At 49.0% G+C, this 17017-nt stretch overlaps 1 protein-coding gene across 3 annotated transcripts in view; it reads right to left on the reverse strand.

Moving 5' to 3' along the window:
* LOC117395209 (GON-4-like protein) overlaps positions 1-15434 on the reverse strand; it is a 41666-nt gene extending 26232 nt beyond the window's left edge. For 2 of the 3 annotated variants that reach the window (XM_059007319.1, XM_059007317.1), the window contains exons 1-12: positions 14653-15434; positions 9167-10533; positions 8889-8987; positions 8577-8770; positions 6115-6189; positions 5760-5810; positions 5100-5150; positions 4050-4145; positions 3389-3502; positions 2589-2792; positions 2252-2444; positions 415-516 (exon numbers count right to left, since the gene is read on the reverse strand). In XM_059007319.1, coding sequence (XP_058863302.1) covers positions 415-516; positions 2252-2444; positions 2589-2792; positions 3389-3502; positions 4050-4145; positions 5100-5150; positions 5760-5810; positions 6115-6189; positions 8577-8770; positions 8889-8987; positions 9167-10520 — 2533 coding nt within the window. In that variant the 5' untranslated portion in view covers positions 10521-10533; positions 14653-15434. The remainder of the gene's footprint in view (positions 1-414; positions 517-2251; positions 2445-2588; positions 2793-3388; positions 3503-4049; positions 4146-5099; positions 5151-5759; positions 5811-6114; positions 6190-8576; positions 8771-8888; positions 8988-9166; positions 10534-14652) is intronic. The other variant, XM_059007318.1, reaches the window with a different exon arrangement.
* Positions 15435-17017: the final 1583 nt, after the last annotated feature.

The raw sequence follows: 17017 nt of genomic DNA on the forward strand, positions 1-17017 counted from the left end.
GTGTGTACAGACTGGTATCAATACACTTACTGGTGTGTACAGACTGGTCTCAATACACTTACTGGTGCGTACAGACTGGTCTCAATACACTTACTGGTGCGTACAGACTGGTCTCAATACACTTACTGGTGCGTACAGACTGGTCTCAATACACTTACTGGTGTGTACAGACTGGTCTCAATACACTTACTGGTGTGTACAGACTGGTCTCAATACACTTACTGGTGTGTACAGACTGGTCTCAATACACTTACTGGTGTGTACAGACTGGTCTCAATACACTTACTGGTGTGTACAGACTGGTCTCAATACACTTACTGGTGTGTACAGACTGGTCTCAGTACACTTACTGGTGTGTACAGACTGGTCTCAATACACTTACTGGTGTGTACAGACTGGTCTCAATACACTTACTGGTGATGCGTACGGCCCGGTCATTACGGAAGTCCTCTTGGTCTGGCTCGTCCATGTCTTCCAGGAAGTTGTATTCAGGGTCATCATCGTCATCAGCTTCCTCTACAGACAGGAAATGGACAACACCCAGTCAAACAACTTGTGAAATCATCAAACATTGTTAGATATGGATGCAAGCTCGGTCAAGACTGATCGCCTTTCAAAACTGCAGTCCTGCATACAAGTCTAAGAAAGAGAACCCTCTCAACACTGCAGAGCGCTCTAGCAGTATAGGAAAGAGAACTCCCCTCTCGACACTGCAGAGCGCTCTAGCAGTATAGGAAAGAGAACTCCCCTCTCAACACTGCAGAGCGCTCTAGCAGTATAGGAAAGAGAACTCCACTCTCAACACTGCAGAGCGCTCTAGCAGTATAGGAAAGAGAGCTCCACTCTCAACACTGCAGAGCGCTCTAGCAGTATAGGAAAGAGAGCTCCACTCTCAACACTGCAGAGCGCTCTAGCAGTATAGGAAAGAGAACTCCACTCTCAACACTGCAGAGCGCTCTAGCAGTATAGGAAAGAGAACTCCCCTCTCGACACTGCAGAGCGCTCTAGCAGTATAGGAAAGAGAACTCCCCTCTCAACACTGCAGAGCGCTCTAGCAGTATAGGAAAGAGAGCTCCACTCTCAACACTGCAGAGCGCTCTAGCAGTATAGGAAAGAGAGCTCCACTCTCAACACTGCAGAGCGCTCTAGCAGTATAGGAAAGAGAACTCCACTCTCAACACTGCAGAGCGCTCTAGCAGTATAGGAAAGAGAACTCCCCTCTCGACACTGCAGAGCGCTCTAGCAGTATAGGAAAGAGAACTCCACTCTCGACACTGCAGAGCGCTCTAGCAGTATAGGAAAGAGAACTCCCCTCTCGACACTGCAGAGCGCTCTAGCAGTATAGGAAAGAGAACTCCACTCTCAACACTGCAGAGCGCTCTAGCAGTATAGGAAAGAGAACTCCACTCTCAACACTGCAGAGCGCTCTAGCAGTATAGGAAAGAGAGCTTCACTCTCAACACTGCAGAGCGCTCTAGCAGTATAGGAAAGAGAACTCCACTCAACACTGCATACAAAGAGTGCGAGAGAAAGCACACTCTCAACTTGGTCAGAGGGAGCCACCGAACACTTTCGAATAAATTAGAAGTCATAAATAAAAATGTAAAAAAAAAAAATTTTTTAAAAAGACATGAAGCTGGTATTAAAGCACTTAATTTGTTTCTATAGTGCTTGTTGTGGTTTTCTCTGTCATTGACATTCCTAGGGCGAGATCTCCACACTCAGCAGCTTTAGAAGTGTCATTGGTGCTAACAGGTTCCAATGACATCAGAGATCTGAGCACTGTCATTAGCGAGAGCACGTTGACGAGACAAACAACCTTGGAGTTTGCTCTGTTGTTACTTGAGCAGACTCTCCTAGTACATTCTGTCCTGCTTGCTAAAGGGGTGAGCACGGCTTCAAACTCCCATCCCTCTGTTCTGTAGCCATTAGGAGCTAATACAGTGCTTTGAGAGGAACAGCAAACACGGCTCAATTTCTCGTTCTTAATTCTGTTAAAAGCCTTTTACACTCTGTGTGATGGGCTCACTCTCTCTTTTACACTCTGTGCGGTGGCCAAACCTTGGGTTTTTAATAGTTTTCATTGAATTTCTAGGTGTTTAGTAAAGTAATGAAGGACCTCCCTGCGATCAGTATTGTGTTATAAGACAGCTGATTTAATAAACAGTTTGTTTTGGTATCCCTGCCCCACACGGAGGGTCTTTCACTGCTCCATACACAGCGTCTTTAACCCCTTCATCGCCTCCCTCACCTTCATTCTCCACCTCTGATGTCATCAGCCCGCGCAGCCAGCCCTGCCACTCTCGATCCTCATTGGTTCCCGTCTCGTACATGTCAGGCGTGATGTCAGGGGCCTGTAGCTCCGCCTCCAGCTGCCCCAGGGGTATGTCCTTCAGGGGGCGTTTGGAGCGGGTCCGAAGCGCGATCAGACTATCGACCATCGCCTGCGTGAGAGAGAAAGAGAGAGATCCGACAGTGTAGTGTATTACCTGTGTGTGTGTGTCAGTATGTTAGTGTTTTACCTGTGTGTCAGTGTCAGTATGGGTTAGTGTATTACCTGTGTGTGTCAGTATGGGTTAGTGTTTTACCTGCAGGGGGTCCATGCACACCGGGCTCAAGGCCAGCTCCTCCTCCACTGCGTGGAGCTTCTCCATGAAGCTGCAGTCCTGGGTCTGCCTGGCCGGCTTCGGGGAGCCTGGCTGGGTCTTGGCTGGTTTGGGAGGGGGTGGGGGACCCATGGGGACCACTTCCACACTCAGGTGCCTCTGCTGGGGGGCCACAGGACACTCGCCCTGGGAACAGGAAGATCAGGAACTCAGCAACACCACAGTTACATAAAAGTTTAAAAATATTTACCATCACCCAGACCTGATTACCACGATAAAATGAATGGAATAAATCCAATGACAAAAGGAAGAGATGGCACAGCAGATATTGAGAAAGGCTTCTAGTCAAAACTGTTATTGAATTAAGTTTATTTTAGTATTTCCATATCAAAACTCCCCAGGACAGATTCAAGCTCTCCCAGGTACGGGCTCAGTGATTCAGGCTGTCCTGTCTCAGGTAACGGCTCAGTGATTCAGGCTGTCCTGTCTCAGGTAAGGGGCTCAGTGATTCAGGTTGTCCTGTCTCAGGTAACGGCTCAGTGATTCAGGCTGTCCTGTCTCAGGTAAGGGGCTCAGTGATTCAGGTTGTCCTGTCTCAGGTAACGGCTCAGTGATTCAGGCTGTCCTGTCTCAGGTAAGGGGCTCAGTGATTCAGGCTCTGTCTCAGGTAACGGCTCAGTGATTCAGGCTGTCCTGTCTCAGGTAAGGGGCTCAGTGATTCAGGCTCTGTCTCAGGTACGGGCTCAGTGAATCAGACGGTCCTGTCTCAGGTAACGGCTCACCTGCTGGGTGGGGCTGTAGCTGCACTCCTCGTCCCCCGACTCAAAGGGGGTGCGGGGTCGGCGCCCCCCCCTGGGGGAGGAGGCTGTGCTCTCGACATCACTCTCCTGGAACGTCTAAAACAACAACACAACAAGTAGCACGTATTAACACACACAGACCAGGGATGGAAAAGAACACTCCCATTGCACAGCAGTTTGATAGTGCTGCAGGAAACCATTAATCAGATCAAGCTCTCCATAGATGAGGATCGTTGGTGCTGATCAGGCTAATTTACCCTTCAGAGTGAAACAAGCAAAGAAACAGCTGCTTGGGTTTGTGGTGATCGCTGTTCTCCACAGAGCAAGAAAACAGCGATCGTCACAAACCCAAGCAGCTGTTTCTTCACTCGTTTCACTTGGACTGGCAAATTAACCCGATCGACACCAGCAACCCGCACCTGTGGAGATCTTCATCTGAATAATCAAACCATGATTTCGTGCAGGACTACAGTGTGATCCATTCCTGGTTTTACTGTGAGTTTAACATGACACACCTGAGCTTGTGACCAATACACTGGGGCTAATCAAGCTCGTAGTAAAACCTGGAATGGGTGACACTGCTGTGCAGTAGCAGTTTTCAGAAATCCGAAAGTCACGCTGGGAGCTGTATCCCGCCCCTCACCTCCTCGGCTGTCTCGTCATCCTCTTCCTCGTCTGGACAGTACTCTTCATCAGAGGAGTCTTCGTCCTCCAGAGGGATGTCCACAAACTGGGGCGGCTGGAACCAGGACACAAGGGCAGTCACACGACACACACTGAGACTGCTGTCTGTTACAACACACACCCGCACCACTACACAGTTACACACACCAGCAACGCTACACAGTTACACACACTGAGACTGCTGTCTGTTACAACACACACCCGCACCACTACACTGTTACACACACCAGCAACGCTACACAGTTACACACACTGAGACTGCTGTCTGTTACAACACACACCAGCACCACTACACAGTTACACACACACCAGCAACGCTACACAGTTACACACACGGAGACTGCTGTCTGTTACAACACACACCCGCACCACTACACAGTTACACACACCAGCAACGCTACACAGTTACACACACTGAGACTGCTGTCTGTTAAAACACACACCAGCACCACTACACAGTTACACACACCAGCAACGCTACACAGTTACACACACTGAGACTGCTGTCTGTTACAACACACACCCGCACCACTACACAGTTACACACACCAGCAACGCTACACAGTTACACACACTGAGACTGCTGTCTGTTACAACACACACCAGCACCACTACACAGTTACACACACCCGCACCACTACACAGTTACACACACCAGCAACGCTACACAGTTACACACACTGAGACTGCTGTCTGTTACAACACACACCCGCACCACTACACAGTTACACACACTGGCACTGCTACACACAGATACACACACCGGCACTGCTACACACAGATACACACACTGGCACTGCTACACACACTGGCACCGCTACACACAGATACACACACCGGCACTGCTACACACAGATACACACACTGGCACTGCTATACACACTGGCACTGCTACACACAGTTACACACACCGGCACTGCTACACACAGTTACACACACCGGCACTGCTACACACAGTTACACACACCGGCACTACTGTCTGATTAAACAGCATGGAAAGTCACATTACCTTTACTTCATTGGATTTCTTGATTGGAGAAATATTCCATGTAGGGATCACCTGAAAACACAGGCTTGTTATTGTATCGACATATCTACTGCATCAGAGCGTTTGCATCAGATGGAAAAGGAGTCACCTTGAGATTAGCTTTACTGCTCAATTATTCTTATTTAACAATAATTAGGGGTGTTGGTGTGCTGTGTAAGATACAAGATGGCTTTGGACATCAGCTGGTATCGCACAGCACACGCAGATGCACACACATAGGTACTGTGGCAGGGCGAGAGCCCTGTCTGTGTAATTAGCGTGTGTTCACTGCGTGGGTGGTAATTTAGTCGTGCATGGGAGAGGAGTAATGGCAATAGGGCTAAAAGACTACATGGCCCAGAATCCTTCAGGGCTAAATGGGACACACCTGGGTGCACTGGGGGATGGTTTGATTGAATTATTGCTTGAGTGTTTGTAATTCGCGTGTCTGTAAGCCTGTCTTTGTCTGTGATGGTGGTGGGTTGAAGTAGGTGTCTGGGTCTGCTGTTGAAGGGGGCAAAAGAGCCTGAGCAGAAAGAGGCTCCGTTACAATACATATAGATACACAGATAGATAGATAGATTCATGCATACACTGACACACACAAAAGCTCACTGACGTCAGAGAAGCACTCAAACTCACCACTCCCTTCTCCACAACCTCCTTTAGTTTGGACCGGGTCATCTTTGGTTCCTGAGGCAAAAAAATGAAATAAGTCACAAGATCAGCTGCTCATCAACCTTGTAACAGATGTCTTTGCAAAGCTCCATCACAATCAGACAGGCGGTCCTCAACGCAAAATCTTAGCGATGCCACATTTTGAACGCTAATCCAGATTCAATGTTGTGTTCAGGAATGCCCGTACCAAGTCTGATCACACGTACATGGAAGCGTTATTTATTATTTTTTCCTAAACTGACAGTACTGTACGATGAAGAATAAAACACACACAGCACAAACGGCTCTTATGCACTAGAAAAAACAGACATGTACTCACGAACATGGGCATGTCCTCCGTGTCGCTGATCGCTGCTTTCATCATCGCGACGACATGCTCGTTCGTGATCACCTCCTGCAGGGGAGCGAGGGCACAGGTGAGCAGAGGAGGGGGCTCAGGGGAGCAGAGAAGGGGGCTCAGGGGAGCAGAGAAGGGGGCTCAGGGGAGCAGAGGGGGGGCTCAGGGGAGCAGAGGAGGGGGCTCAGGGGAGCAGAGGAGGGGGCTCAGGGGAGCAGAGAAGGGGGCTCAGGGGAGCAGAGAAGGGGGCTCAGGGGAGCAGAGAAGGGGGCTCAGGGGAGCAGAGGAGGGGGCTCAGGGGAGCAGAGGAGGGGGCTCAGGGGAGCAGAGGAGGGGCTCAGGGGAGCAGAGGAGGGGGCTCAGAGGAGCAGAGGGGGGGCTCAGGGGAGCAGAGGGGGAGCAGAAGGTGGGCTCAGGGGAGCAGAAGGGGGGGCTCAGTGGAACAGAGGGGGGGCTCAGGGGAGCAGAGGGGGAGCAGAAGGTGGGCTCAGGGGAGCAGAAGGGGGGGCTCAGTGGAACAGAGGGGTGGCTCAGGGGAGCAGAGGGGGGGCTCAGGGGAGCAGGAGAATGATCAGGAGTTTGAGCAGGGTTAGAAACTCACACTAGTCCAGTTAGTTCTGTTTTTTTTTCTCTCAGTTAAGTATATTACTGAAATGATCAGGAGCCAACTGTGACTCATCATGCTGTGATGAAGTGCGAACATTCATTTCAGACCTACCAGGGGCCTGACTCTTCAAACCCCTGGCACCAACCTGATCATTTCAATAACATACCTGAACAAGGGGAGTTCTGAACCCCAGGACTGGGTGCTGAAAGGCTAGTGAGAATTTCTAACCCTGACACGTCTGCAGCTGCTGGAAAACATACAGGCTCCAGTTGTCAAACAGACACACTCGTCTACAAACACAGACACTCAGGAACGGCTAGCTGTCATTCTGCAGACTTTGCGTTGACTCTCAGAGTGCAGATGGGCTATTTTTAAACTGCTCACGCTGTCTGCACAATTACTTCTGTTGCAATGAGAGACACCCTACACACAAGGCTTTAACAAACAAATCACAATAAAAGACTGAGGAACTGCTATTAAATATAAAGCACTGTTTTTTTATCTTTAGAACTGTGTTGTCGTTAGGGGGTGTTACGATTCACAGTGCATCGATGAATCAGGACACTTTCTTTACATGATGTATCGTATCTTATCGCAACAGTGGTATGCATCATTTGCATCAAGATACAAGAACATTGCAGCTCACCAAATGGTTGTTGAATAAAGAATAAGTGCTTTTTTTATAGTTGGAAATGAATACATACCCTCCCAGTCTCGTTTCATTTTAGTATTTTAACAAAATGGTCCATCGTCAGGGCAGTGGTGTGATCAGGACTCGCGTGAATGAGAGAGCAGTGTCGGGGCAGTGGTGTGATCAGGACTCGCGTGAATGAGAGAGCAGTGTCAGGGCAGTGGTGTGATCAGGACTCGCGTGAATGAGAGAGCAGTGTCAGGGCAGTGGTGTGATCAGGACTCACGTGAATGAGAGAGCAGTGTCGGGGCAGTGGTGTGATCAGGACTCGCGTGAATGAGAGAGCAGTGTCAGGGCAGTGGTGTGATCAGGACTCGCGTGAATGAGAGAGCAGTGTCGGGGCAGTGGTGTGATCAGGACTCGCGTGAATGAGAGAGCAGTGTCGGGGCAGTGGTGTGATCAGGACTCGCGTGAATGAGAGAGCAGTGTCGGGGCAGTGGTGTGATCAGGACTCACGTGAATGAGAGAGCAGTGTCGGGGCAGTGGTGTGATCAGGACTCGCGTGAATGAGAGAGCAGTGTCAGGGCAGTGGTGTGATCAGGACTCGCGTGAATGAGAGAGCAGTGTCGGGGCAGTGGTGTGATCAGGACTCGCGTGAATGAGAGAGCAGTGTCAGGGCAGTGGTGTGATCAGGACTCACGTGAATGAGAGAGCAGTGTCGGGGCAGTGGTGTGATCAGGACTCGCGTGAATGAGAGAGCAGTGTCAGGGCAGTGGTGTGATCAGGACTCGCGTGAATGAGAGAGCAGTGTCGGGGCAGTGGTGTGATCAGGACTCGCGTGAATGAGAGAGCAGTGTCGGGGCAGTGGTGTGATCAGGACTCGCGTGAATGAGAGAGCAGTGTCAGGGCAGTGGTGTGATCAGGACTCGCGTGAATGAGAGAGCAGTGTCAGGGCAGTGGCGTGATCAGGACTCGCGTGAATGAGAGAGCAGTGTCAGGGCAGTGGTGTGATCAGGACTCGCGTGAATGAGAGAGCAGTGTCGGGGCAGTGGTGTGATCAGGACTCGCGTGAATGAGAGAGCAGTGTCAGGGCAGTGGTGTGATCAGGACTCACGTGAATGAGAGAGCAGTGTCAGGGCAGTGGTGTGATCAGGACTCACGTGAATGAGAGAGCAGTGTCGGGGCAGTGGTGTGATCAGGACTCACGTGAATGATGTTCCTCACGTTGATAGTGGTCAGGTTGTGCTGCTTGGCCTGTGACTCCAGGTCTCTGTCCAGCTGCCCCCCGACCTCGATTTCACAGTCTGGGGGGGCTGCCGGCGCCGCTCCCTCCCCCCTCTTCCTCTTCACACCCTTCCGCTTCCTCCTCCTGCCACCCCCCTCTCCGCTCTCCTCTCCATCTGGTGGGAAACACAACAACAGCTCGAAGCTGAAAAAAATCCCACTCCCTTTCACAAGCTGAGCTGGGATCAGCTACGGCCTGATAGGAAACTCATAATGATTTAAACGGTTCCTTACCCAGAGTGATGACCAGGCCGAACTCCCCGTCCTCCTCCCCTTCCACCTCTAGGGGGCACTCCTCTGACACTGCGGGGGGATCCCTGTGACATGAAGAACCTGAGAGGGACAGGAGAGGGGGACAGAGACAGTATGGAGGCAGGAGTGAGCACTGAACAGCAGTGTCAGGCCTCAGCTTTAACCACTAGGCCACACCCTCCCTCCCAGTCCCTCAGCTCTAACCACTAGGCCACCCCCTCCCTCCCAGTCCCTCAGCTCTAACCACTACCCCCCCTTACCTGCCAACTCTGATTCTTTGGTGCGAGTCTGGCTTTGACCTTTGACCCTTGGGGACAGCTTCTGTGGCGAGGATGTTTCTGGGGTGTTCCCCTGGCCCCGCCCCTTTGTCCCCTCAGCACAGGGTTCTGCAGTTGACGTGGAGATCTTCTTCTCGGGGGGGCGGGGTGGGGGTGCAGGCAGGGGCTGCAGTTTGGAGTCCTGTGCACTGAGGGATGCTGGGGGGCGTGGGCAGTCTGGTGCTCTGAGGGATGCTGGGGGGCGTGGGCAGTCTGGTGCTCTGAGGGATGCTGGGGAGCGTGAGTAGTCTGGTGCACTGAGGGATGCTGGGGGGCGTGGGCAGTCTGGTGCACTGAGGGATGCTGGGGGTCGTGAGCAGTCTGGTGCACTGAGGGATGCTGGGGGTCGTGGGCAGTCTGGTGCACTGAGGGATGCTGGGGGTCGTGAGCAGTCTGGTGCACTGAGGGATGCTGGGGGGCGTGAGCAGTCTGGTGCACTGAGGGATGCTGGGGGTCGTGGGCAGTCTGGTGCTCTGAGGGATGCTGGGGGGCGTGGGCAGTCTGGTGCACTGAGGGATGCTGGGGGTCGTGAGCAGTCTGGTGCTCTGAGGGATGCTGGGGGTTGTGAGCAGTCTGGTGCTCTGAGGGATGCTGGGGGTCGTGGGCAGTCTGGTGCTCTGAGGGATGCTGGGGGGCGTGGGCAGTCTGGTGCTCTGAGGGATGCTGGGGGGCGTGGGCAGTCTGGTGCTTTGAGGGATGCTGGGGGTCGTGGGCAGTCTGGTGCTCTGAGGGATGCTGGGGGTTGTGGGCAGTCTGGTGCTCTGAGGGATGCTGGGGGGCGTGGGCAGTCTGGTGCTCTGAGGGATGCTGGGGGGCGTGGGCAGTCTGGTGCACTGAGGGATGCTGGGGGGCGTGGGCAGTCTGGTGCACTGAGGGATGCTGGGGGGCGTGGGCAGTCTGGTGCTCTGAGGGATGCTGGGGGGCGTGAGCAGTCTGGTGCACTGAGGGATGCTGGGGGTCGTGGGCAGTCTGGTGCACTGAGGGATGCTGGGGGTCGTGAGCAGTCTGGTGCTCTGAGGGATGCTGGGGAGCGTGGGCAGTCTGGTGCACTGAGGGATGCTGGGGGGCGTGGGCAGTCTGGTGCACTGAGGGATGCTGGGGGGCGTGAGCAGTCTGGTGCACTGAGGGATGCTGGGGGTCGTGAGCAGTCTGGTGCTCTGAGGGATGCTGGGGAGCGTGGGCAGTCTGGTGCTCTGAGGGATGCTGGGGGGCGTGGGCAGTCCTCTTTCCTGCTGCTTTTAGGCTGGGTCTGTGACTGTTCTGGAGCAGAGGATTTCCTTTTCTTAAAGGGCACCATTCTCACCGGAGACCTGTGGATGGATTTAAAGAAGCAGCTAATATACCCAAGCCTGGTTTTGTGAGTGTAGATGTACCTGTGACAAACAAGCTACTGTAGAAGTAAGGCTGTATTTTTTCATAATTATGACAGATTGCACGATTTCTGTGAAATGTACCCATTACCATGTAAAGATCGCCCTGTCCAGTACAAGAAGGGGGCATTTCATACGTCTGTCGTCATTTTTATTGATTTATTTTTGTTTTTTGTTTTGTTTGATAATTCACTGATGGTGAAAATAAAATGTCTTTAAAAGGTGGGCATAAAAAATGAAATATTCTACAATTCAGCACCTACGGTTGTTCAAGCAACATTTAAATACTTAGGAAGATTTGTTTTGAAAAAAAAAGATACATTTTGAATGCTACAACACGCTTTTTATATTAAAAAAAAAGGTGTACTAATATTATGTTTGATCGTGAAATTTTTAGACCAGGAAGAGCCATGACATTTTCTACCATGAGAAACGTACAGGTCATCGAAGTGTGGGGAAGACTGGTGCACAATCCAGTTATAGAGTTGTTTTGTGTGTGCGTGAAGCGCTATAGAAATGTGAACTGTTGTTTCTGAGCGTGACGGACAGACACGATGGGCAGCAGTGTGGAGTAGTGGTTAGGGCTCTGGATTCTTGACCGGAGGGTCGTGGGTTCAAATCCCGGTGGGGACACTGCTGCTGTACCCTTGAGCAAGGTACTTTACCTAGATTGCTCCAGTAAAAACCCAACTGTATAAATGGGTAATTGTATGTAAAAAATAATGTGTTATCTTGTAACAATTGTAAGTCGCCCTGGATAAGGGCGTCAGCTAAGAAATAGATAATAATAATAATAACACGATCAGCGTACAAGCCGCCACAGCTTCCAAGCAATGCCTGTTTGAATCTTCGATGATTTATCCCGATGCTGCAGTACTGCAGGTTTCCCAGGCGAGCCGAAGCAACGAAGCATTCGGAGCCTGCGCGAGATGAGACGGTAAAGTGCATCTGTGTTGCTGATTGTAGTCAAGGCAGCAGATCAAAAGCAAGGCAGCTTCTAATTTGAGATGCTTTATAACTTGGCCTGGAGGTCAGCAGCTCGCTGTGCAAACACCAGAGTTACGCAGGTTTCTCAGCACAGGAAACTGGGAGTTTTATTGGCAGAGATATCAAGCCTCTTGCATCTGTCACTTGCGTGGACGACGAACGCTAACGAGAAAAAAAATCAACAGGTGAAATGTAATAAAAACGACAGCACTGTACCCAGCAACGCTATTCAACTGCAAAACAGCTCTTTAAATTTCACATCCAAAGTGTTTTGAGGGCTTCAAACCTACCATTACCTTGATTACAGCAATACAAATCTCTTTTTGCATGAAAGGAGAAGAAATCAAATGTGGGGATGAAAATTAGACCCCCGTTGCACAGCGGTTTGATCCATTCCTGGTTTTACTAAGAGTTTAATAAGACACACCTGCGCTTGTTACCTGTACACTGTGGCTGATCAAGCTGGTCGTAAAATCTGGTATGGGTGAGACTGCTGTGCAATAGCAGCCTTATTTCCATCCCTAAAATACAGATCTGTTAGACTAGCGGTTCTCAAACTGGGGCGGGCAAAGGTTGACCAGGGAAACGTCTCATTTGTGCACGCATTTAATAGTCAGGGAAGACTGTTCCTTCACATGAAAATCTACCTTCACTGCAGTCATGTTTTTAGCTGGGTCCCTTTTCTCCTTTTAAGGAGTTCCCCCCAAACAAAGTCAGAGACAGACTGCGCAATAGAGATGCACAAACCAATTATTCAACAAGTCACTTAGACTGCCTGTGCCAGGGTGAAGGATGGCGAGAGGAGTGAAATCTGGCCTCCTAACGTGGAGACGGTAGGTTTTATAGATAACTCTTAATCAATCAGTTTCTAAAGACTTGGAACAATTTGACTAGTTAAGCTGTCATTTTATAGTAGTAATTTATTCAATAAAGTAATTTAGAGATCATGTGGAGCAAAAACCTGCACACCCTGCAGCGCTCCAGGATCAGAGCTGACCGCTCCTGATTTAATTGAACGATGGACTGCTGTTCAGAGACACACACAACTGGCTGTTCCAGACAGAGGCACAGCCTATAAATCAGCTGCAGTGTACGCAGGCTTTGATAATGCCACTTGTACAGAAAGCCTTTCTGTACAATTTAACTAACGCAAGTTTTCAGATCTTTCTAAAAAAGACTTCCGGTGTGTCACTGTTACTTTAAACAGTGGATCTAAAGAATCAGTCAGATGCTTCTGAATATGGAGGAAGGGGAAGTGGTTTAGACGCTGGTCATTTATGGATAGGGCGGTATTTTTTTTTCAAAGTACAAATAGCTTATTTCACCGTCTAAAAATAGGTATTATTTCACGCTTAAACACACTATGTATTAAAGCAAAAAATATATACATTAGTTGCGCTGTCTCATTCAAAATGGATCATTTTCTGTAGAGTTATTACACAAGAAATGTTCCGAATTCCAACCTGAAAAACAGTACAGGCTAAACTGTCCCCTTTTTAAAGGCATTAACACATGAAATGTCCCCTTTTTGTACTGGGCAGGCTGATCTTTAGCAGAAATAGTTCAATCTTTGATGCAGCTGGTGTCTTTTTTGCTGAAGCAAACTAAACCGTCTGTCAGGTTAATACATTCACTCTAACTGGTAGTGCGTCAGACAGGCAAACACTTGCTGTATTTTTTTAAGAGATAAAAATATGAATATTTACACTATTCTTTCAGAAATTGGGAATTTTCACAGGGAAATGCATATTACACAGCAGTGGGGGAAATCTCACAGAAATCAGGAAATCAGTGCAAAAAACAGAGCCTTATCATTCTCTCACTGGAGTATTTAAAGTATTTAAACATGTCAGAGCTCTCTAACTCCGTGTTTCCCAACCCTGGTCCTGGGGGGACCCCTCTGTGTGTCTGCTGGTTTTCATTCCAAATGAGCTCTCAATTCTTTAACTAGACCCTTCATTGAACTGATAGCTTGTTTAATTTGACTTTTGTAATCGCACAGTTGCAGATTTCACGTCACTTATACAAGGTTATAGCGAACTTGAACCCTGCCACTGTTTTGAGAGCTGTAAACAATTACAAAGGGTCGAATTAAGCAAATGATCAGTTCAATGAAGGGTCTCGTTCTGTAATTTGAGAGCTCATTTGGAATTAGAACCAGCAGACACGGGGAGGGGGAGGAGGGGGGGGGGGGAGAGGGGGGGGAGAGGGAGAGAGTGGGGGGAGGGGGGGGAGAGGGGGGAGGGGGAGGGGGAGAGGGGGGGGTTGGGAGAGGGGAGGGGGAGAGGGAGAGAGGGGGGAGAGGGAGAGGGGGGAGAGGGGAGAGGGGAGAGGGGAGGGAGGGGAGAGGGGAGGGAGAGAGAGGGGGGAGGAGGGGGAGGGGAGAGGGGAGGGGGGATGGGGGAGAGGGGAGGAGGAGAGGGAGAGGGAGAGAGGGGGGGAGAGGGAGAGGGGGGAGAGGGGAGAGGGGAGGGAGAGAGAGGGGGGGAGGAGAGAGAGGGGGGGAGGAGGGGAGGGGAGGGGAGGGGGAGGGGGGAGAGGGGAGGAGGGGAGGGGAGGGGGTCACTGCTATAAGTTACCAAAATTTAAAATATTGCATAATGTTTTATACTGTGCAGTTGTCTTTGTTTGTTTTCAGAATGGACGCGACACTGCTGAGTTGAGTCATTAGTACGAAAGCAAACTATATTTTAGAAGCACAACATTTTAGATAATTTTTGGTTTCGAAGTTAAAATTTCTGAGAGACGCCAACAGCAGCCTAAAAAAAGTCGTTTTCTAAACTCGATTTAACAATATCCACAAACAAACAGCACTGGCGGGTACAGACTCCCGTTGCATAGCGGTCTGAATCCACGCCAGGTTTTACTGTGGGTTTCATAAGACGCGCATGAGCTTGTTAACGAGACACAGCACACAAATTCAATTGAAAACCTGGAACAGGGAAACCGCTCCTTGAATAAAAAAAACTGCCGCCCTGACATGAAATATAATGAATTCTGCTGGAACTCGCTCGAAGCAGGACTGTAAGCGCGACATATAAAAACAGACATTGCAATACGTTAAATACTAACCAACGCGGTGCCCAGATTCAGCGAAGCAGATGCCTTTAGCTGCAGCAGAAACAACGACGATCGAGCCGAGAAACTCAAACTCACAATCCTGCCTTCAAATCCGCACAACAGACGCGCGTCCTCGCCTCGCTGCAGCCTCGGACTCTAGTGCCTCACGGGTGCGCGGCGTTTGCACGCCACGAGCGGATTTTCCCACTGCAATTCGCATGCCCTGGTTTCACAGTTTCGGGTTTTGTTATTGTTGTGAATTTTCACGAAAAAGGCAAGTTTCCCTCCAGGAATACCATTCGACCGAGCACTTCCGGTGTCACACCGAAACCTTCCCGGGCAGACCGGAACTCCTAGGAGGCCGGGAAGGTCCTCTAGTCCCTCCCCATGCAACTCACGCTACAGAAAACTTAGTTCCGCTTGTCGTATCAGCAGAGGCGTGTTGGTCGATATTTTGGAGCGCGGTTTCTTGACGAATGCTGAACACAGTTAGTTCGGCATGTGGTACCAGTGGCGTGTTTTAATTAAAATAAGACGACTAGCATTCGAATCAACACCAATGCATTTCCAGTAACCCGACATTTCAGATATAGGCGGCTGTGTGGTCCAGTGGTTAAATAAAAGGGCTTATAACCAGGAGGTCCCCGGTTCAAATCCCCCCTCAGCCACTGACTCATTGTGTGACCCTGAGCAAGTCACTTAACCTCCTTGTGCTCCGTCTTTCAGGTGAGATGTAATTGTAAGTGACTCTGCAGCTGATGCATAGTTCACACACCCTAGTCTCTGTAAGTCGCCTTGGATAAAAGCGTCTGCTAAATAAACAAATAATAATAATTTCAACTATAAGCACACTGCTGAAGACAGGTCACCATCCGTGGGGTCAGTCAGTGCTGAGGAACACACGTGCTGCTCGGAAACAAAGGGAACGCGAGTTTATCTTCGAACTAGGAACTGGAACCTCTTGAAATGAGCGTTCTGTTCTGGTTTAATCATGACGTCATCCACAGACTTCTCTTTTAAAATGTATTTATATAGAAGATGTACCCATCGAGACCGAGTCCTCGTTTACAAGTGGGGTCCCGTTAGAAAATAACACGTTTTGTGTGGGCGCTTAACGGAGTACAGTTCAGTTACAAAACACCAACGTCACCAAATGTTTCTTCTTGAACAGTCTTATACAAAACAATATCAAGTGCAACACCTAACTGATCGCTCTCATCAGTCGACAGTTCATGCCTTTTTTTAGATAATGACGCAAACTGGTTAGTTCCTATTAATGATACAAAACGTATTTGTCCTGCAGTAAATTATATGCATTTGATTAAATTAAAGAATGACTGAATGTATTAAAAACACTGCTCTTTAATTCACTGTGAGGTTTCTTTTCTCGCACGCATAATGTGCTGTCATAGGCAAACATGAAACCTGGTTTATATCACAACGTATGACTGCACGGCAATCGTGATATAAAGCGGGTTCATCTGTGTGTGTGTATATATATATATATATATATATATATATATATATATATATATATATATATATATATATATATATGAAATAGGAAAAGTGCTGTGTACCAAAATGAGCTAAATCAAAAAGAAAAGGTACATATAAATATGATTAATTGATATATATATCAAGACATCACAATTTGTGGGATGGTTCAATGCTATGGAACTAATGCTGTCAGGAAACAAAGGGAATGTGAACTTATTTTCAAACTAGGCACTTTGGAGCCGTTTGGAATGAACATTCTATTCTGAGGTCATCATCATCATCATCATCATCGTCATCATCATCATCATCATCATCATCATCATCAAAATTCTGGAATTTTGTTTAAAAGACTACTTGTTTGTTTTTGATCAGCTTCTTAAAGCACTGTTTTTTTGGTATTCATATATATTATACGTCATATACAGACTTCTATATATATATATTAGGACGGTTCAGACTTCAAGTCCTTGAGCTGGGTAGAATGCTAATTTAATTCCAAGAGGCTCCTGCTGTGATCCGGGGTTGTAAAGATACGCACGCACGCACACATACGCACGCACACACACGCCTTCGTTAGGTATCAGTCAGCTTTTATTTGTTCTTGCTGCTTGTGATACACACGCTGAACTAACCTGTACTTCCCATGCCGGCTAACCTTTGACTCTCTCCCTGGCGCACTGGCTGAGTATTCGACAAACTCTGGACTGCATGGCAGCAAGTGGAACGGAGCGACCACACCACCGCTCCAAAGTGCAGCAGATATATCAATGGAGCAGTAGAGGGTTTTAACAAACTGGACTGTAAACACGGCATTCACGATACAATCCAGATCGCCCTTTAAAATATATTCATGAGAGTGTTCTGTAATATTCACCCA

Source organism: Acipenser ruthenus, chromosome 35, assembly GCF_902713425.1.
Source record: "Acipenser ruthenus chromosome 35, fAciRut3.2 maternal haplotype, whole genome shotgun sequence".
In the NCBI taxonomy this organism is placed as follows: Eukaryota; Metazoa; Chordata; class Actinopteri; order Acipenseriformes; family Acipenseridae; genus Acipenser; species Acipenser ruthenus.